Source organism: Medicago sativa, chromosome 8 (assembly GCF_051527215.1).
Source record: "Medicago sativa cultivar Bolivia chromosome 8, Bolivia_mono, whole genome shotgun sequence".
NCBI classification, from domain to species: Eukaryota; Viridiplantae; Streptophyta; class Magnoliopsida; order Fabales; family Fabaceae; genus Medicago; species Medicago sativa.
Window position 1 is genome coordinate 88,815,975 of NC_140756.1, and position 22,155 is coordinate 88,838,129.

Here is a 22,155-nt window from a genome sequence, read left to right on the forward strand (position 1 = left end):
ATACATGAGCAAATAAATAGGCAGGCACAAATAGACAATAATATGGAAACTGGAGAGGAGAGAAATGGAAGAGATGGTTTATCATAAATTACAGTTTAGAAGTCCTCTGGCTCTCTAATTATGGCACTTTCCCTTTGCATTGCCATAAAATTGCAAGTATTTATTTTATGGCGTGAACAAAGAACACCTAATGCATCTCTACACTAATCTAAGGTGTACTATATAGCATGTAACATCTAGGCTGGTAGCTTACAATACAAGTAATCATATACACTAATAATGTGTAATCTGCTCATGGTGTAATACTGGCCTTGGAAGGAAGAGTAAATAGATTCCCAGCGATCAGAAAGGAAGTAAAAAGAATAGAAAGATTGTTTTGTAATTCACCAAAACCAATCTTTAACGGTAAACAATTTCCAAGCTTATTAGTGTAGAACTCGATTGGTATAATTTGCCTTTTTAAAATTATAATGGAAATTGTTTTAAAATTTTCTGTTTAAAAAAGTTTTACCATTTAAATTTTCAAAGTTTTTGGTGACAAACATAGAAAAATGAATAAAGTTTGTTGACGTTTTTAAATAGATTAATGATCCAATTTTATCTGTCATAATTTTCTCGATGTATAATCCCTTACAAAAAATGTTATCAAAATTAGTCTATTGTATTTTTATATGAAAGAAAATTAGTCTCCGGCTCTTTTTTTTTAAACAACGAGGGTCTAAACCTAAGTCTCCGGCTCTTTTATAATAGAGAGACTAATTTTCCTCGAAGTTTATAAAATACCGTAAACCAACCAACTATCTTTCAAAAAAAATTGATGTAAACCAACTATTTTTTTTCTGAGGGTTAAACCAACTACTTGAAACTATAAATTAAAGTTTTTTGTTTTCTTTCTTGTAGGGAAGCCCCTTTTAGATGAATATTAGTTAGTTTTCTAGTAGATCCCAAAATCTCATTTTTTTTTTTATACAAACACAATTTCAACAAACGTGTCTGCTACCTAAAACCTCCCTTATTCTCTCCTTGTGAGATGTTTATTGTTTAAGTCTCTCCTTGTGGGAAGTTATATTTTGTCTCTCCTCTGTGAGAAGTTTTCCGTCCCTTTTCTTCCTTTTTCATGGCAAAGCTCCTCTTTAACTTTTCACAGAAAACCACCACGACCCTTTACCCTTCTGTCATTGCATTTCATCACTTCTGCTGGAACAAGTCCCATAAAGTCCCTCCACGGTCTTCTGGCCTTGCCAAGCGTGACTTTCCATCTGCAGGGAGGTCTCTGTTCCTTCCGCCCCCCACTATAAGTTCCATGACAGGATGGGTATCAATTTCATCACTAGTTGTCCGGCCACTTCCTAAACCGTCCCCAAGTCACAAATTAACCAGTGATCTAATCCCGAGACGGCCCCCTCAAAAGCCACGTAGAAAAGTTTTATTGGGGTTTCTCTGCTATCTTCTCGTTTGAGAGTGTGGTTTGGCTTCATGTATTTAATTCTCTATTATTTTATTAACTGTTTTGCTTACTTTTTGTTATTGTTGGTTTATTTCAAGTTTGCATGCCATGTGTTTGTTGAAATGCTAGTGAAGAATTCATCTTATCAGTACTTTGTTATGAGTAAGGAATTCATGGCGACAATCAGCAAACTCAACATCCTCTCAGCCTCACATATGACTTTTCAACGTATGGTTGTATTGGTTATTACAGATAGTCAATATGCGCGAACAACAACACAATCTTTTTTCCGGAGTTGGATGACATCAAAGATTGTGGATCTCAAAAGTTTGGTGATCTTGGATCATAGGTGGAAGGAATTAGTCTGGTTGTTAGGGTATTGTTTTTGGAGTATTGTTGCCTTTTTGTTTTCTGAACTTTATAGATGTATCGTTAGGATGTATCCTACTATCTTGATTGTTAGGTCTAATCTCAATTTATGGGTGTGGGGAATGTCTCAACTCTTAATCGGTTGTATTATTTTTTGCCTTTGAATGAATGAAGTTTTTTGACTGTCAAAAAAAAAAAGTTAGTTTTCTAGTAGAAAAGCATTTGGAATTTTAAATATATAAATAAGTAATTGCTTCATTTCTAATCACAACATCCGTTGTAGTCTAGTTGGTCAGGATATTCGGCTCTCACCCGAAAGACCCGGGTTCAAGTCCCGGCAACGGAAATTTTAGTTTTAAATTGAAAGATTTCCCTCTTTTTATTCTGGTAAAGATTTCCCTCTTAGATTTCGTTTTTTTTACCAGAATATGCTTCAGAGTCAGTGCAAGGAAACTGATTTTATATATTTTTCTTTTCCTCTTTGAAGGTATTATTTTCAGTCACAATCACATGCATGTAACTGACCCATGCTTTAAATATTATTTCAACATAACCTGGGCATGTTAAAAATTACCAACATACTGTAGTAAAACGTAAAATTTATTTATGCTCTGACTTGCAATTAACCATAGTTGAACAAAAATCTGTCATAAAGAATTTTCTCCTCCTCTCCCTCATATCCAATTATCTATGCATGGTGTGAAATCAAATCACCAATTGATAATATACTACTACTAGTACATGTTGTTGACTGCTGTGGAAGTTTTCACTTGAATAGCGACCACCTTCCTTCATTCACTCCTTTGCTTTCACTTGACAAACTGATATATGATAATATTTTAGTTCACAATCACATGTATCATGTGAGCATTATTATAATTGGCATTTTAATTGCTTCAAAACTCAAAAGTCACTACCGTACATACATATATATACATACATACATACATATACATATATATATATATATATATATATATATATATATATATATATATATATATATTGTAAGCATGTTCAGCCAATTACTAATGAGTTTAATTGTATAAGTAGTTTTGAGAGTAGTTACGATTAAAATCAAATATTTTTATTAATATGACCATTACGATTGATTAAATAGTACAAAAAATAATTATAAAATAATGACAACGTATATAAATTAAATTTATTACTAATATACGAGTCATTTGTGCAGTTTTTTGTTCTCAATTTTGACGTATGTTTATTTAACCTCTAGCAGCATGATAATTTTATTGATCAATTGAAAGTCTCACAACCCTTGAAGGCCAGTTTCCAAGCAGCAGCATTGATAGTGATTGAAAGTCTAATGACTTGGATTTGCATTAGCAAAAGTGTTTCAAATAATAATTCAGTCACCATTCCTTCCAAAGTTTTTCCAACCACGTGTTTCTATGTGGGCCATTGTCTTCCTTAGATTTTTTTTAGCGATTTTGATTAATTAAATTTTTACTCGAAGTGATTTTAATTATTGTTTTCCCTGATTATATAAAATGACAAAAATTTACCATTCTCTTTCACACGATTCTTGACAATTCTTCTTCCGGTAATCCTCATAAATGTAGATTTTGAATGTATGTTTTGTTTGGATCGTATAAATGTCTTTAATATCAATCCTCCAAAACCACTCGTCACTCACAAAAGACTGCAAGAAAATATTATCAAGTAAATATATTGCATTCACACACTAAATCCTCCTCCCAAACAAAACTCCAAGGCCATCCTTCCCATCAATAGACCACCCCATCCTATAGAAATTAATTTTGTAAAAGATTATTGACCAAGATTATTAACTAAATTATCAATTTACATTTACAACTCTTATGCTTTATCCTTAAAAAAACAAAAGTCTTATGCTTTATTTTTTAATGAAACTCTTTTTTTTTTATGGGATCTTAACGAAACTCTTACACTTTATTTCATTAGTGAAAGAAAATAAAACTACATTTTTTTAATACGATTTTTTTGGGTAGTGTTAATATGATTTATTTGATTAGATAGAAAGTGATTTAAAAAAATTATCTAATTTATAAAATATGATAAAAACTTTATGAAGGTAAAAATGAATAAATAAATATCAATTCACAAAATACAAAAATATAATCTGTATTATGTAATAGACACTGTTTTGTTAGGACACGGGTGGAATGTGGATCATCACAATGGAAAAAGAACAATCATACAAGTGAGTTTGGACATCACATTTTCATCCAAAATAGTAAGTAAATAAGTATACATAGGTCATATCACTTGTATGTTGTTCAACAAGTGATTAGAATGTACAAGTGATGGCAGTTGAGGGAGTTTAATATTGCTTTACTAGGTAAATGGTGCTGGCGGATGTTGGTGGATATAGGAGGGATATGGTATAGGGTATTGGTGGCGATGTATGGTGAGGAGGCATGGAGGTTGGAGGTTGGGGGCCGGAGTGTTTCCTGTGGAGGAAGATAGCGAAGATTAGGGATGGGGTAGGTGAGGCCGAGGGGGGTTGGTTTGCAGAGAGGGTGTCGAGAAGGGTAGGGGATGGTTTAAACACTTTCTTTTGGTTTGATAGGTGGGTTGGTGATGTCCCTTTACGTACGTGTTTTCCTCGTTTAGTTGATTTATCGACTAATAAGTTGAGTACGGTAGAGGAGATGTCTGCGTTCGGTTGGGAGGATGGAGGTCATGTGTGGAGGTGGAGGAGACGTTTGTGGGCGTGGGAGGAGGACATGGTAGTGAAGTGTAGGCATTTACTTGACAGTATTGTTTTGTAGTATGATATTTCTGACAGGTGGCAGTGGGATCCCGACATTTCTGAGGGTTACACTGTGAGCGACGCGTATCAGATTCTGACTAATCAGGCCCTTCATCCTCCTGATGTTATGGGAGATCTTGTTTGGCATAAGCAGGTTCCTTTGAAGGTCTCTATTCTGGCTTGACGATTGTTGCAGGACAGGTTGCCAACCAAGAACAATAGTCTCTTTTGTGTACTTCGTTAGTCAAAATAGTTCATGACATTAAAATAGTCTCTCAATGTTGACATTAATTCTTTTTCATACAAGGACTAATATTATAATAAGCAAATATTTATAGGGATTAATATGATAATAAGTAAGTATATCGAGAGATTAATACGAAAATATTAATGAGCATTTTAACGTTAGAGACTTTTTTAACTAATATAACGCACTATTAAAGACATTTTTGAAACTTCGATACATTGAAGTATTATTGTAACCACTCGTTGCATTTTTATGAATCAAAATGATTATTGTAACGCCCTATTTTTATTACTTATTTATTTATTTGAGTTTAGAGTCTTTTCCGTTATAATTTAATTAATATGTTTGATAAGTGATATTTTTATTATTATGTGTTGATATTTATTAGTAGCCCCTATTTTATTATTTAGTGGAGAAATATATTTAGTGGAAGTATATATTTAGTGGAGAAATATATTTAGTGGAAGAATATATTTAGTGGAAGTATATATTTAGTGGAGAAATATAATTATTTAGAATAATGAGGCTTTCGGGCAGAATTGGAATTAAGAGAAAATAATTAGGTTAAGGTTTATATAAAGAGGAGAGTCAGAGTTAGAAAATAAGGATTATGTGCAAACTGTTTTTGGGAGAAAGAGGAGAAACCTAGAGAAGAGAAGAACCAGAGAAGAGAAGTATGTAGAATCCTTGCAATCAATCAATCTAAGGTAAGGGTGGGACTAACTTTCTCTAATTCTAAGTCATATGATTCTGAAATTGGGTTTAGGAAGTCGTAGGTTAAGAGTTTTGGGATTTTGAGAAATAGGGTTTAACATGTTTGTTGTTGTTTTATTTTGATGATTAGAGAAGTTAGGGTTTGAAAAGAAGTTAGGGTTTTGAATTGCAATTTAATTGATGAAATTTGTGCTCTAGTTGTAGTGATAAGTTTGGGTATGTTAATTTGTTGATAAATCAATTGTTGATGATGAAATTGCATGCTCTTGGTATATGTATTTGGATACTTGATGAATTATGCTCAATTGATGATTTATGTTATGTTGTTGTTGATTGTGATGATTTTGAATGAAAGTGAAGTTTGAATAATATAAGTTGCTTTTTCTGATTTTTTTCATCTCTGCCCCGAATTTTGAAATGAAAACTGGTATTGATCGGTGCGGAATTGGTCTTAGGTGTAAACACGAAAGTTGTAGGTATGGATGTTAGTTTTCTAATGCCGCTGGTCTGACTTCAAAACAATTTATAGAGTTATGGTCAAATTACTGCACGTAGGTCACAGTGAATTTTTATGGACTTTCTGCACAATTTTTTCGAAATTGAAATGAAAACTGGTATTGATCGGTTCAGAATTGGCCTTGGGTGTAAACATGAAAGTTTTAGATAATTTTGTTAGCTTTCCAGTGGCTTTGGTTTGACGTGAATGTGATTTTTAGTTTTTGAGTTATGATGAAAATACTCCAAGGAGATCTTATCGAAATTGTACGGTGACAACATTCTCTATTTCATGTTTTTGTGTCTGTTTCACACGTTTCTGTTTTGAATTGGTCCTTGGTATAAACATGAAGTTGTTGATAATTGTGATATCTTTCCAGGCGCCTTGGTTGACATGAAAATTTGTTGTGTATAATTTATTATGTTCAAATACGATGTTATATGATGAATTGTTGATGTTTAAATAAGATGTTATATGATGAATTGTTGATGTTTGAATACGATGTTATATGATGAATTGTTGATGTTTCAACACGATGTTATATGACGTTGTTTACGATTTATTAATATGAAATTTTGATGTGAAGTCGCTGTCGTTGTCGTTACCACAGTTGTCGTCAATGTCTTCAGAGTTGTAAGTAGTTTGTCAATGTCATTTAAGTTGTAAGTTGTGTGTTGATGTCGTTGAAGTTGTTGGTCGTCAAAGTATTGTTGTTGAGTCCATGCATACTCATTTAAAGACGAGGGCTCATGCCCTAAGAGCTTTTGCTCAATAAAGACGAGGGCTCATGCCCTAGGAGCTTTTGCTCAATAGCGACGAGGGCTCATGCCCTAGGAGTATATTTATGCTCAAAAGCGACGAGGGCTTATGCCCTAGAATGGTACCACATGCATGAGTAAAATGATAGAGTTGCATAGTCGAGTTAAGTTGCATTGTCGAGTCAAGTTGTTAAGTTGATTTATGAAGTTGATATTGATGTTGATTATGAAGTTGATTATGATGATGATGATGATGCTACATGACCATTGTTATGATATGTTGATGATGTTTATGTTGTTAAATATAATTGTTGAATTATATGCTTAACATTATTGTTTGTGAATCTCACCCCTTCTGCTTGGAAATGTTGCTCTTCGTATGAGTAACTTGCAGCTGATTGAGAATAAGTAGCTGTTGATTGCTGTCGTGAGTGGCTATCTCTCACTATGTCTTTAGGTGCTCTGATACGTAACGGGATGAGAACTTTTGTGACTATTTTCTATTCCTTACGTACTGCTTATGATTTTACATGACTATGATTTAGTTTTTGGATTATTACGAGATGTTTTGATGAGGCCTTCGTGCCAAGACTAATTATGTTATTGGATTATTACTTTTGTTGTTTTACCCATTTTTGTTGACCAATTTATGAAGGATGAATTGTTATTTATTCCATTTATGATTTTTAAGAAGTGTAGCATTCTATTTATGTTGAATGACTCTGATTTATATGTGAAATTTTTATGTTGGGAAAACGGGGTGTTACAATTATTACCCACAAAATCATAATGATTGGAATAGTCATATTTTCGGATATACAAGGTTTACAACTTAGTAACTGATTGAATGATTGAAATTGATCTATCAATCTCAATTAAACGCACATCATAATAAAATAGAAAATCAAACAACATCACATCAAGACGACAGACAAAACAACGTCGCATTGAGATACAAATAATGTAATATATGTATATAGCATTTGGATTATTTTGGCCAACAAAAATGACCAAAACTACCCTTTTTAAAGGAAATGAAGAAATTTTGATAGAAGACAGAGCTTACCTCTAAAAAATCAATTCCTAAAGTTTTTTTTTTTGTTAAGTATGTGGTTGATTCTTAAGGGAAAAAGAGCCAATAATTCAGAATTAGAAAGAAGATAAGTAAAGTCTGAATAAAATTGTTGGATTCAAAAATATTTTTCATAGGGTGACACTCGTTGGCCCATTTGATTGGTTAAAACTATTTAATAACTTGTTAGAGAGAAATGATATGAATTGTGAACTCTAAAATGGACCGAAATAAATTCTGAAAAATCAACAAAACAAGAGTCTCCATCCTCAAAAGCTGCGTCCTTCTAATTATCCTCATTTCGTCAATGGCGACTGCTCTTTTTTCCAACCAATCACAATCTTAGCATTTTTTATTTTTACCACCTCGATCCTAAACTCCAACACTATATTATTCTAATAATAATATATAAATACTATAGTACTACTATGTTTTGATTAAACAGATAGAGTCTTCAATTTATTTATCAGTGTGAAATTTTTCAAGTGGGACTCTCTTCTCTTTTATTCTGCGACACCCTATAATCTGATAATCATAACCATAATCATGAAGAAAGGAAATTTGGGTCTCGGTCTCAAACTCTCTGTTCCTCAAACTGATCAAGTTGCTTTTGCAAAGTTTCTGTGAGTCTCTTTCTCTGATTTGTGAATAATGTGATTGTTTCAATTTCGATTTTCAAAAATTTGAAATTTTGACGTGTGGGTATTGTTGTAGGACTGAAAGTGGAACGTTTAAGGATGGAGATCTGCTTGTTAACAGAGACGGTGTTCGAATTGTTTCTGAGACTGAAGTTGAAGCTGTAATTACATTTCTCTCTCTTTTTTTTTTTTCATGGATTATTGTCTGTTTCATCTTTTGGATCTGATGTATTAGCTTTTCTTATAAAAAGGGGATTTTTGAATTTTATGTCGCTTTCTTATTTTGAGATTTTCATACCCAATTGGGGAATTTTAGTTTGGTGGGTTATTCTCTGTTCTTACTTATTATTTGGGTAAAATCAAAATGCAAATTGTTGTCTTTTTTAGGGTGTTTGTGTGTGTGTTTTGCTATTATTTAGAATTGAATCAGATATATTTTTTTACACGAATTTATCAGTGTCTCGCAGATTTTGTGATTTTGTTTTCATTGTTATTTAGCACAAGAATGGAACAACTTGCAAGTTTGTGATGTAAAACTGTGCTCAACATAAGTCAGTCACTAGATGAGGCATTCAACAAAATGAGTCTTTAATTCATTCAATTCAATGCACGAAAATGAAAACATTTACACAGAAACAAAGTTTGTTGTGGAATTGTTTGCATTATTAGACAATGTTAGATTTTCTTATTCCTCCCCCTACCTTTTTTACGTTTTTTTTTAGCTGGGATTTTCGAAGGTTGCTGGCTTCTAAGGGTATGTTTGGATCAATGATATAGGATGGAGTGAAATGGTATGAAATAGTCTAGTCAAATTTTTAAAAATAGATGTTATGGAATATTTTGTTACATTCCACTCCATCCCAAACATATTGTGCAGTTGTGTCAAAGTAATGAACCCTATGTTTCCACCATAATCTTGTAAGTTTTGCTAGAATCATTTGAAAGAACCTCACTACCGCATTGCTTCAATATACTTTTCTATGATGCTTTTATTTGTTCATATATTTTATAAAAGCAGAATAAATTGATAATATATACATGAACATGTTAACGAGGACCAAGAATTGATTCCTATTATAAGTGAATCACCTAAAAAAATATTCATCTGATAACCCCAGCCATTGTGGTTTTCGGTATGATTAGGGCAAGGAGGTTTGATCATTGGTCCTGCTTTATTTTTTGGTCACATTACATGTATTGGGTGAATTCTGACAATATGTTATGTATGGAGTTAAGTTAACATGTGTTATATGTTTTCAGCCACCCCCAATCAAGGCAACAGACAACCAGTTAAGTTTGGCAGACATAGACATAGTGAAAGTTGTTGGAAAGGGAAACGGAGGGGTGGTTCAATTGGTGCAACACAAATGGACTAATCAGTTTTTTGCATTAAAGGTATACTCTTTGCATATTGCATACCTTGCTGTGACTTTGTATCTTCTTTTCTCTCATTTCTTTCTGATTTATGCTTTTGTATTGGTGTTGTCTACTCACACTCCATACCTGTAAGCATAATATCATTCCTAATTTTGCTCTACCTTAACACCAATTAAGTTGAGCAAGGACATCTGTGACCTGTCTTGTCCATGATTTGTGTCACTAAAGTGCACATTGTCTGTTTATTTTAGAAAATGTTTTATCACTTCGTATTTTATTTTTATTAGGAGCTGTTAAGAGTCCCACATAACATTGAATGAGATATGGCCTGAAAATTTGTTTATAAGTGATGGGAAGTCCTCACCTAATACGGGTTGAGTTAGACCCATCTCAGATTCTAAGACGTTATCAGAGCTTATAAAACATCCATTGGGTCACCCACTATCGGGACACTCGGGTCACACTGTAGATATCCAGCCCTGGGCATGAGGGGATGTGTCAAGAGTTACACATCGGATGAAATATAACCTGAAAATTAGTATGGTTGAATTAGACCCAATCCAAATTCTAAGACGAGTCATTCAATTTCATCCGTGTATTTAGTTGATTGTTATTTTGTTGCATGTGGTTTCTTTTCCATTATGTTAGAACGTCATATTTCTGTTCATGGAACTTTGGACCTTTGAATTGTATTTAATTGAAGTTAATAATTTAGACAGAGCTCTCTTCCCTCGGATCTTGTATATATATTTTTTTTTGTTAACTCAGATCTTGTATATTTTAATCAAACTTAAACGAGAGTATGGGACAACTATAAGTTATAATGTGAGTTCAGATGACATTTTCACCAAGGTTGTCAATTCCCCACCCCTCAATGTTAAAAACTTACTTCTTTGGCCATCCCCCCTTTTTCCTTTTAGTTTTCGGAAGTAGAGCAATGATGAGTTAACATGTCCCATATTGATATTCCCCTGTTTCTAGCTATTTTAAATTTTAGTTGTTTCTCTTTATCTCTGTTAGTTTAGTAATCTAGTGTACTAGTATATGAGCTTGAAAGGCTGATGCTTCTATATCATGATTTTTCTAATAGTAGCTATTGGAACTTGTGAACTAATTACTTTCCTTTTATCTGATACATAACAACCTTAATGCTATCTTGTACGTCCATTCCACCTTGTTCTGGTGTCCCTTATGCATTCTTCATAATTGAAGATAATTCAAATGAATATTGAAGAGTCCGTGCGCAAGCAGATAGCTAAAGAGCTGAAAATTAATCAAGCAGCACAATGTCCTTATGTTGTTGTCTGCTACCAGTCATTCTATGACAACGGTGTCATATCAATCATTTTAGAGTACATGGATGGAGGCTCCATGGCTGATCTTCTGAAGAAAGTTAAAACAATACCAGAGCCTTATCTTTCTGCCATTTGTAAGCAGGTGGGAAGTAAGACGTTGTTTTTCAGTCTTCCCCTCATAGTTCTTCTTACTGAACCCTTAACAGGAGCTAATTCCCTTATTCTGTGTGTTATGATATAGGTTCTGAAGGGTTTAATATATCTTCACCATGAAAGACATATTATCCACAGAGACTTGAAGCCTTCTAATTTGTTGATCAATCACACAGGCGAGGTTAAGATTACTGATTTTGGTGTTAGTGCAATTATGGAAAGTACATCTGGTCAAGCAAATACTTTCATTGGCACATACAACTATATGTCTGTAAGTAAAATATGCAATCATATATGCATATATTTCACTACAAAAAATGAACTGCCGTTTCCTGGAAAATAACGTTCAATCTGTGAATTTTACAGCCAGAGAGAATCAATGGAAGCCAACGTGGCTACAACTACAAAAGTGATATATGGAGTTTGGGACTGATATTGCTGGAGTGTGCTATGGGGCGGTTTCCTTACACACCACCAGATCAAAGTGAAAGATGGGAAAGTATATTTGAGCTTATTGAAACTATTGTGGATAAACCTCCTCCTAGTGCTCCATCTGAACAATTTTCCTCAGAATTTTGCTCATTTATCTCTGCATGGTAATTGTTTAGTTTGCTAACTAGTAATGTACATTGTACAGTCAAGAGTTCTAAGTTCAAAACCACCCAAAGAATGAACATGCCATTGCATACATAGAGAGAATGAGAGAGAGACTGCACTTTTAAATATCACTATCAGTTTCTAAAGTGTTATCCAGATATTTGTTTAGATGTTTGAAGAGCCTTAATTTTATAGAACGTCTATGGAGATAACAATAGTGAAAATGTAATGCATTTGCTTAATTTTATGAATGCATTTTCATGTATTATATTAGTTTTTTAGACATGTTTCTTAATCTTGTGGTTAAACATACTCAAAAATAGGCACCTTCCATCGCAATTCTTTTGGTTATTTTTCCATGAACTCTATGTTACCGTGTGCTTTTCATGAGTATTCTTCTGATCCTCCTTTTTCAATTTTCTGTGTTTAGTCTACAGAAAGACCCAGGAAGCAGACTGTCGGCTCAGGAACTTATGGTATGTGAAAATCTTATCTATATGCATATGCCATGTGCAATAGTCTTTCTGATGCTGTAAATCTGATTGAAACTCCAGGAACTTCCTTTCATCAGCATGTATGATGACTTGCATGTGGATCTTTCAGCTTATTTCTCCGATGCAGGATCTCCACTCGCAACCTTATAAAAGATGGTATGTTCCAATTTTGGACTTTGTTTTAAATTTAAGTAACATGTAATTCCTGTGCCCTTTATTTACCAATTTATCAGGCATGTAGATCAATATATAAATACAATCTGTCATGAGGATTCTAAATGGTAATGTTTTGGAGCTCATGTTTGTCAACTAAAGCCATCCTTTACAAGCTTGTCCTAGGCTTCTTAGTAGACTTGAAGGCAATTTCCTTCTTTATGACTTACAAACAATGAAATATGCACTCTTTGCAACCTGTGTTTCATATACTAGCATTTGTGTATAATCTGAATACCGTTTTCCCCCTAAATTCTGAACTGTTGGAATTATAGTAATAGTAATACATGACAATTTGAAGCTACAAATGCCACTTAATATGTAACTGTATTCATGATTCATTTTTATTTATCATTGTAGATTGACGCCTGCATATGAGCTGCATTTGTGGATGAGTCTGATAAACCAGCTCCTAGTGTTATGCCGAAGATACTGTATTATGTTATTTAGTGATTGAGTTCAATAAATTGTGAGAAACTCATAGATGCAAGGTTCAAGGAATTGCCATGATTGGAACTTGGTGAAGAATTTTAATGATAAACGTTGATTATTAAGGGCCACTTGGGGCGAAATGTTTGAAATTTTATGATTGCAACAGAACTTACCTATGCAGAAAATATTATCTGTTGTACAAATTTATAATTATAGAGTTACAAGTTTTTTCAGGCTGCCCAGATGAACGTGAAATTGTATGCCTAAACTGCTCTCAAGTTATAATTGACGTTTTTTATTTGATTAAAGCATGTCAAATCGCCTGATAATTTTTTCTGAGTATCTAACTTTAAAAAATTTTACCCTCTAATTTTTTTTTTAATTGAAACTTTTGTGATGCTTGGAAAGGTCTCGTTCAGTAACCTTGTACACTTAGAATTTTATAGCATACATAACATACTTAGCCCTTTGTGAAAAATTGAGGGGCTAAATAGTTCTAATGATTCTGAAATACAAACCATAGACCAATAGCATAAATGAAGATATTTCAACATACTAAAAACATGTTATGTCTTTCTCTTCAATTTTCTCACAGCCTTTAAATCTATCACAATTACAGAGATGTTATCGCCGCTTCCTCTGTGGAGGGCGAGTTTAGATAGATACTCTGCGGCAGACTGAGATGCAAGATCAACTCCTCCTTCTCCTTTGTCAAGTACTGTTGCTCCGTTGTCACCATACTTCTTGTGCCAAAGAAGGATTCGCTTCCTTGCAATATCACATGCTTCTTCATTTGTCATTACATCCCATAAACCATCACTTGCTAAAATAAGGCACTCATCATTTTTCTCTCTTTGCACAATATTGACTTCTGGTTCTGGAATTATCCATGGTTTCAAGTATCTATCACCTGTTTGAACAAGACAATAAGAAAAATTAATCTCAATTACTGATATGGGGTGATTTTATTGCAGTTTTAACTCAAACAAGGACTAATTTATGTAGCAAAACAAGTTTATGATATCCAAAGGCTGAAATCACATTCAAGGAAGTGTATTAAGCCATTTTCTGAATAAAGGAAACTTGCCATGATGCACTATAATATTTTTCTTAAAACTTCAAAGTCTAAAACAAAAATATATTAATGACAGAGATGAAGATCTGTGATAGTGATTTTAAAACAGTTTTTAACTCAAACAAGAACTAATTTATGCAACAAAAAGAATATATCCTATCCAAAGGCTGAAATCACATTCAAGGAATTATAGCAAAGTCTTTTTCTGTTCCAAAGTTATGGGTCCTTGAGATACTGATTAAAAGAAACTGACCACGAATTCCTATCAATAAACTAACAATTGTTCGTAACGTAGTGTTCCTTTCTTTCTTAAAACTTAAAAAGCTAAAACAAATATGTGTTAGTGACATGCAGAGAATACTGTTTGTTCCTGTGTCCCTATTCAGCAAAAAACGTTTGATTTATATGATAAATAAACTTTGACCCCTTAATACCAAACTGAATAGAGTAACATGCAAGCAAAGTAGTATCAAGTTGAAAGAAAACCAATCATGCAACAGATACATACCTATGGACCTTGACATGGCCAAGACACCAAGAACTCTGTATCCTTTCCAATGTATGACTCTTCCTCCTGCTGCTTCGATTCTTGCCCTCTCATCCTCTCGATTCGGCTGCAAAAGTGAAGTACAGTTTCTTGTATCAGCCAACTTCAGCGTCTGACATAATTTCAAAAATATTGTGAAATAACTATGAAATGCCTTACTTTGTGGTCAGAAGACAACGCTATGGCTTCTTTCCCACGATACAAGACAGCCCTCGAATCCCCACAATTTGCAACAATTATGTGGGTTTGATTTAAAATGGCAACCACTGCAGTGGAGCCAGCAGTCTCAGGAGCAATAGTTTCAATCTCATCATCTACTTTCTGAAAACAATTGAACAATACTTTATTCCAATTTTCCTGCCAATTGTTTCTCCCATTTGCTTCATCCAAACTTGACTGCCGAGCTTCAATCTCCTCAATCAACGCTGAGTGTAGACGTTCTTGACAGTAATTAGCAACCTATCAGAAACAAAACACTCTCAGCAAAATAAATAAAAATTTCAATAATACAAATTGTATGATTTGATTAAGGCGCTTACCTGAAAGCCTCCATGCCCATCATAGACACCAAAAAAATGGACTTGTGGATATTTTGTGTTTTCATTCAAATGGTCATCCATTAGCATCTGTGAAGGGACTTGAAAAAGCTGAGGTTTGACAGCAACAGCATCTTCCATCTCCGGTCTATTTCCACAGATTGATGAGAAACCCCATAGAGGGCCACTACTCAATTCCAAACCATTCTGGTTGCTTGTTCTCAATGTTTTGTTCTCCTTTGGCAACTGATCAAGAAGAATAGCAGATAGTTTTGGATCAGCCTCTTCTGACACGCTTCGATTTTCGCTCTCAATATCCATTGCAACAGAAACCGTATTCTGCTCGGCCTTTAGTGTCGGAAGTACCTCGTTTATGCTAAACTTACCATGAATCTCATCACCAACCGTGACGATGATTGGTGAATCTGCCACAGATTGAGAGCCTGAATTATGCAGGCACTGAAAATCCACAGCTAACATGATCTCATCGTCCTTTATAGCCTGGTTATGGCTTTCACTCAAGATCCAATTACTCCCACATTCAATCAACATTTCCGAGACAACAGACGCACCAACTTGATTCTCCTTTACCTCCGCGGATACCGTGATCTGATGTTGAAGACTAACATCAGCATGGTTTTCATTTCCAACTGCAGGATTTAATATCAAAGCAGCAGCAGTATTTGCCATAAGCTTCAACCCGGTTATCTCCATATGAGTTGTAACAGCAGCATCCTTTTGAATCAAATTTCCAAGTGTAAATGGCACTGCAACACTTGAAGATATTTCTTCCATTGGTTAACTTTGCCTTTTAGCAATAACCTAAGTCTCTAGTACCCTATAAGCTTCTAGTCTTTAACCACTTTTTTCTCCCTTTTTCCTTAAGCCTTTTATTCTATGATATATGGTTACAATCAGCATCAAAACATCAAGAATTCTCCTACGGCAAGAAATTTAAAGGGTTTAGAAATCAACCTCTTAAAAGTCAAATAAGTGTAACAAAAGTCAATTATAATACTATTCCTCTTTGTACATCAAAATCAAAATTATGAAAAACCTACAATACAAGATCCTTTAGAAATCATCATAAAGACACAATTGATACATCAAAACCTTCTAGCAGATAAATCAGGCAATATATTATTCATTATTCAAGAAACCAATTATAAACAAAATTCACAGAAAACAAGGAAATGATACAAAAAAAGAGAAGAACGGTTCCCTAGATCTGAGACAAGTCACACCGGCCATGAAATTTCTTATCCTTGATTTGACCAAATTGTTCCTTTCATATCAACATGATGAATCACCCTTTAAGGCAAATAATATTATGATTTCAACTATAAAGAGTGAAAGGAAACAAAATCAATAGGACTAACCTGAGTTGATTATTATTATTATTATTATCTTCAAAGGATGAAAAACAGTGCAGGTTAATGAATGAATGAAGGAGGAACAGAAACCTCAACAAAGAAACTAGATATGAAGTTTGTGTTCTTATTTATTCATGATTATTTCCTTCAAGAATTGTTTATTTTTAGCAATAAAATATAAAGAAAGATTCAGCTTTTCAAAAATAAATAAATTAATACGCAACAGATGACTTTGTTTGTTTATGTATTTATTTTATCATTTCCAATTTTTTTATTTAGATTTAATAGATATGCACCACCATGTAAAAAGGTTTTACTTTTACATGGTCATCAAATTGGTATTGTCTTTACTTTCTTATATTATTTTCTAAAATATCTTCATAATTTTCTATGTGATTAAATTTGACCAGTTGTATGTATAAAAAAAGTTTTTTACATTTACAATTCATATTAATTACTTTTACCTAAGATTTATCGAATATTAAATGTGAACATCTTTTTGATTTGAATTTTACCTAAGATTTATCATGTTAGTAGTCTAACCTTTCTGTTAAATGCATCTTTGTTAGTTAAATTAAATTCATTTTATTTGCAAACAAAAAGTAAAAGAAAAAGTAAATGTATTACTCTCAGCCAGGCATAGATGATGTAAGAATTTGACACCTAGCCTTTTCTTTTTTATAGAAAATAATATTTAATTGTAGGGTTGAGTTTAGTTACATCGTTTCCTAAGAAACTCTTTTATACAAGATTAAGACGTGTAAGTCATTCTAATCTCACTCTCTCTCTCTCTCTCTCTCTCTCTCTCTCATCCATTATGGACTTTTAGTATCTTTTGCAATGTGCTCTTTCTTTCTTATCTTAGTATACTACCTTGAGCCAAAAACAAAAATATCTTAGTATACCATCTCCTTTTTTAACACGGTAGTTTTCTTGTCTTTTTTATGCTACTACATTTCTAATTGTGTTAATTATTATTTATTTATTGAAATATTTATAATTCTTATATCATATTTTATACAAATATTAATATTATGATAAGAAACAAATCAGCTTCCTCTGCAAAAAATAATTCTGAACAAAAAACATAGCTGTTTAATAAATTTAGTATTGTTATTATTTTCATTATTTCATAATTTAGTTAATCAAATCTTATAAATAAAAGATCAAGCTCCCAACGTTGCATATTATTATATGATTTTCCAATAGAAAAAATCAACAACAAAAATTATTTTATTTAGTGTCCAATCTGAAAAGGCAAACATGGAAATGTAAAAGGCCAGTACGAGGAAGACACGTGGGCACTAAAATCAAGAAGGGAGGGTCCAAGGGAGATGTACTAAAGTAACAGAATATAGCATAGAAATGGCAAATGGGAAATGGAACATAACAATTGTTGCTGTATATAGAAATTGTGTAACAAAGATGCATGAACTGATCATAATCATGAATTCAATTGATACAGACACACGAAAACAAAGGCCGTGACAGTTGACGCGTACAACATGAGGATGCTTGCACTTTTTAATATTTTACTAAAGATAGTAGCATCCGGCTCACATGCACTTGATCTTTTACGCATTAGAGACATTGATGGTTGTTTGATCAAAATTTATGTTTTGTATTTTAAATTATAAAATTAAAAGGTCATGCATAGTAATGTAATGTCTTCTAGATCCATGAATGTTGTGTTTACAAAAATTGATTTTGCCATCTAAAAAGGTTTGGCGGCGAAGCTTGTTGTCCGCTTACCTTCTATTTAAATGTAAATAACGGTTTATATATATTGAATATCCATAGTATTCATTGCAAATTAAAATATGTTATTTTGTTGTGTGGTCTAAATTAAACATTCACCGTCATTATGAATTTAACTTAATTGATAAAGATATTGTGTAACATACACAGGGGTCGGAGTTTGAGACTATGAAATCCTAATTATGACTAAAAAAATTGAACATTCATATTGATATTTGAAATGTATGAATGTGAGATTCTAATAATCACATAAAAATTCAATTTTGAGATTTAATAAGAAAGTTTTGATCTTTGTTGCTAACTATTTATCTTCATTTAACAAACTAACAATTAATATTTGTTTATAAAAATTGGGTTGTTTTTAAATATAAGACCATGCATAATTTGTTATACGTATTTATTACGTTTTTTTTGAACAAATTTATTACTTTTTTTAAATATATATCTTATTAATACTATCAATTTGTATAAAAATTTAATATTAAATGTATTTATACACAAACATAACTTTTTGTAAAAAAAAAAATTCACAAAGGCAACTTAACAATAACATACTTTTCTAACAACTTTCTAAAATATTCGTGGTTTTTGTCGAAAGTTTGTTTATTTAACATGTGGTGTAGGGGGTATAAAAATGAATAATTTCATGTGTGATTTACAAATGACAGAAAAAATATATCAACTTAATTTATTTATTTTTTATAGAATTCACTCTTATTTTCAATGTTGATATATTATTACACATTATTATCTTATTTTATGTTGCATATATTTTATGCCGAAAGCCATGAGATGAGAGAGAACAGCTTCAACATTAACCCTTCTCTTTGTCTCCACGTGTTCTCCATCATGCGTGCTGACCAACCGACCATATCATATTGCATCTTTCTCTTTCTCTACCAGTATGTATGTATGTCCTCTTCTCTACGTATTTTACAAGGTTTAGAACAGAAAAACGATTATTGCAAAAGTATTGCTTAGTAGTCTTATCATTTCATTATTATTTATTAATACGTTGGTATCTCTTAAACTTTGATTACATGACACTAAAATTTTCTTTTTCTTAAATATCAAACTAGAAAAAAAAAAACTAGCATAGGACACATGGCAACGTACGTTTTCTTAAATGATTGGACGGAAAGAATAAAAAAAATGAACACATGACACATGGTACCCAATACCTTATTCTCTTTTAATAGTAAAAAAAGTAAGGACTTTTAATTATCTTCAACTCATAGATTAGCACAATTACCAAATTTAACGATTTCTAAAGCTATAAATACAAATTAGATGATTCATCATCTGATCTTTAAATAATGAGCATCACAAAGGTCGATCCAATAATAATGAGCATCACATAGGTCGATCCAATAATTTTTAATAGTAAATGAAACTTAAGTGAAGCCTAAAATAAGGTCGAATATACGAGACATTTTTTTTTTTGTGGTGGTATCTGGGGTTCGAACCCCAAATCTTATATATATCATGTATTGTCTTTACTACCAACTGAACTAATCTCATGGGAACATATGAAACATATTTTGTTAGAATATGAAACCATTTAACTTGTAAAATCTAATGAGAAAATTAATTTTTTTATTGGTGAGACTAAAACAAAGGTTTTAATGGTCTTATCCTTGATACACCATGGATCATCAAGATATACTGTTGTATCACAAGATTTCCATCATTAAATAGAGATTGGTTGACAAATATAATAATTAATGATTTGGCTTTAAAATACAACTTGAATACAAATTATTAATCGTTCAAAGTTCATCAATAGTCAAGATCTGACATGCATGAATTACGAAGTCAATAACCACAAATAATTTAATAGTAGTAAAGAGGCTTGTTACTAAGAATGTATTTTTCTTTCATTGGTTGGACGGAAAAATCGAATTGGTGACACCCCAAAACCTTTTAATATAAAGTAAACAGATAGATTAGATGAACTATTTTCTATTACATTAAAATTTTAGCGAAGATACTTTTATATGCTTTGGAATGCCTTCTTGATTCAAGAACTTAAATCGCAAAAGTTTTGCTACCGATAAAAAATACTCAGTAGGGAAATTCTATTTTTTAAAACTAGAGATACATTCCTTCAAAAAAAAAAAAAAAACTAGAGATACATGCATTTTAGGTATAAATCAGGTTTACACTTTACACACTGATATTTTTATCGAGAATTCATTATTTTGCAATTTATATCATTAATTTTAAGATTCCATTATAATTTATAAATACTTTTTTCCGGTGGATCGCTTATAAAAACTAATGTCAGAACAATATTTTTTGACTCTTTCTAGTCTCACCCCATATAATTTTAGTTACACCCAAATTTATTTAAAATTTTACAATAATACCAAAATTGTCCTCTTCATGTAAATTTCTAAAAACCCTTATTTCATTATCATTCTAAACCCTCACCCCTTTTTCACCCACAAACCATCATGGATATGCAATCAATACCTACTAAAATCGCCAATTAAATCAACATCTCATCCATTGATACGTACTCGATTCATACAAGTAAGTGAATTTCATAATTTTCTTCGAGTTTCTATTTATCGTTTGCTCTATGATTTATTTGATGTTGTTAATTTTACCATGGATGTTTATCGTTATTGTTAATTTCACGTTTGTCTGTCGATTTGTTTGATTTAATTTTACGTAGAAGGGTAACGTAATTTACGTTTACATAGGTCTCACGTGAATTTAGTTTACGTACATATTCTAAAGAGGAATAACATACACGTAAACTCAGTTTACATGAACTTAAGTAAAATCAGTTTACATGAACTTAAGTAAACTCAGTTTACATAAACTGTGTAAACTACGTTAGTTTACTTAACTTATGTAAACTCAGTTTACATAGTGTATGTAAATTCAACTTACATAAACTACGTAAACTGTGTAAACTCTTATTGTAAACTCAGTTTACATAAACTGTGTAAACTCAGTTTTCGTAGTATATGTAAACTCAGTTTAGATAAACTACGTAAATTGAGTTTACATAAACTACGTAAACTCAGTTTACTTAAACTGTATAAAATCAGTTTACGTTAGTTTACTTAACTTATGTAAACTCAGTTTATGTAAACTCAGATTACATAAACTACGTAAACTTAGTTTACATAAACTGTGTAAACTCAGTTTACGTAGTGTATGTAAACTCAGTTTACATAAAATAATTTATTTTAATTAAAGGGTATATTAGTAATTTTGGGGTGTAACTTGGATTATTTGGGGTGTGAGTAGTATCTGTCATATTTTTTTATTAGATGTATGTTTAAACTTTGAAGTTGACTGCATCCACTTTAAACTCTTAAAACAATAACATTTTTATGTAAAAATACACAATCATTTATACTTCTTTTTTTTTTTTTTTTACAACAAACCATTTACTACCTCCGTTCCTTTTTAATTGTCACATTTTGACTTTTTACACAAACCAAGACAATCAATAAATGTTGCTACTTTTGATACAATAATTTCTATATTTACTATAATAACCTTATTTATCATTACATATATTTCTCTCTCAACAATAATAAATAAGGGTAATATTAGTAAAATAACATTTAATGTTGCATTGAACTATGTAAAGTGACACTTAAATAGGAACAAAAATATTCTCCAAAAGTGACACTTAAAAAGGAACGGAGGGAGTACATTTTTATTCAGTACATAAAAATTTAAGTTTCATCGATTGTCAATTAAATTTTATATTACCTTTAATTAATAAGATTAATAACTTCACTCTTGTTATAAAGGTAATTAATGTAACATAAAAATTCACATGC

At 32.1% G+C, this 22,155-nt stretch overlaps 2 protein-coding genes and 1 non-coding gene across 4 annotated transcripts; 2 read left to right on the forward strand and 1 right to left on the reverse strand.

The window, feature by feature from the left end:
- Window positions 1-2,089: 2,089 nt before the first annotated feature.
- Window positions 2,090-2,162, forward strand: TRNAE-CUC (transfer RNA glutamic acid (anticodon CUC)). The gene has a single exon. It is a non-coding gene; the product is annotated as a tRNA-Glu (tRNA).
- A 5,961-nt stretch (window positions 2,163-8,123) lies between these two features.
- On the forward strand, window positions 8,124-13,365 carry LOC146902970 (mitogen-activated protein kinase kinase SIPKK-like). Of its 2 annotated transcripts, none has more exons than XM_085731446.1 (9): window positions 8,124-8,481; window positions 8,573-8,657; window positions 9,757-9,891; window positions 11,086-11,310; window positions 11,410-11,592; window positions 11,688-11,917; window positions 12,349-12,394; window positions 12,473-12,568; window positions 12,986-13,365. In XM_085731446.1, exons 1-8 carry the CDS (start codon window positions 8,405-8,407, stop codon window positions 12,560-12,562), a joined length of 1,071 nt encoding a protein of 356 aa, XP_085587572.1. In that variant the 5' UTR covers window positions 8,124-8,404; the 3' UTR covers window positions 12,563-12,568; window positions 12,986-13,365. The 2 variants fall into 2 exon arrangements, with proteins under 2 accessions (XP_085587572.1, XP_085587571.1); XM_085731445.1 differs by having other exon boundaries at window positions 8,124-8,260; window positions 8,297-8,481; window positions 11,410-11,917.
- A 106-nt stretch (window positions 13,366-13,471) lies between these two features.
- On the reverse strand, window positions 13,472-16,681 carry LOC146902971 (protein phosphatase 2C 77-like). Its single transcript, XM_085731444.1, has 5 exons — window positions 16,595-16,681; window positions 15,219-16,155; window positions 14,839-15,138; window positions 14,641-14,746; window positions 13,472-13,967 (listed from the first exon to the last, which is right to left on the reverse strand). The coding sequence occupies exons 2-5, from the start codon at window positions 16,008-16,010 to the stop codon at window positions 13,624-13,626; spliced, it is 1,542 nt and encodes a 513-aa protein (XP_085587570.1). The 5' UTR covers window positions 16,011-16,155; window positions 16,595-16,681; the 3' UTR covers window positions 13,472-13,623.
- Window positions 16,682-22,155: the final 5,474 nt, after the last annotated feature.

What these genes read in the sequence shown, in the direction of transcription:
- LOC146902970 (XM_085731446.1), top strand. Translation starts at nt 8,405, where the DNA reads ATGAAGAAAGGAAATTTGGGTCTCGGTCTCAAACTCTCTGTTCCTCAA. An exon ending in ATCAGTTTTTTGCATTAAAG is followed by an intron (nt 9,892 to 11,085) that starts GTATACTCTTTG and finishes TCATAATTGAAG; the next exon opens with ATAATTCAAATGAATATTGA. An exon ending in TGCTCATTTATCTCTGCATG is followed by an intron (nt 11,918 to 12,348) that starts GTAATTGTTTAG and finishes TTCTGTGTTTAG; the next exon opens with TCTACAGAAAGACCCAGGAA.
- LOC146902971 (XM_085731444.1), bottom strand. Translation starts at nt 16,010, where the DNA reads ATGGAAGAAATATCTTCAAGTGTTGCAGTGCCATTTACACTTGGAAAT. An exon ending in ATGGGCATGGAGGCTTTCAG is followed by an intron (nt 15,139 to 15,218) that starts GTAAGCGCCTTA and finishes TGTTTCTGATAG; the next exon opens with GTTGCTAATTACTGTCAAGA. An exon ending in CGTTGTCTTCTGACCACAAA is followed by an intron (nt 14,747 to 14,838) that starts GTAAGGCATTTC and finishes TCACTTTTGCAG; the next exon opens with CCGAATCGAGAGGATGAGAG.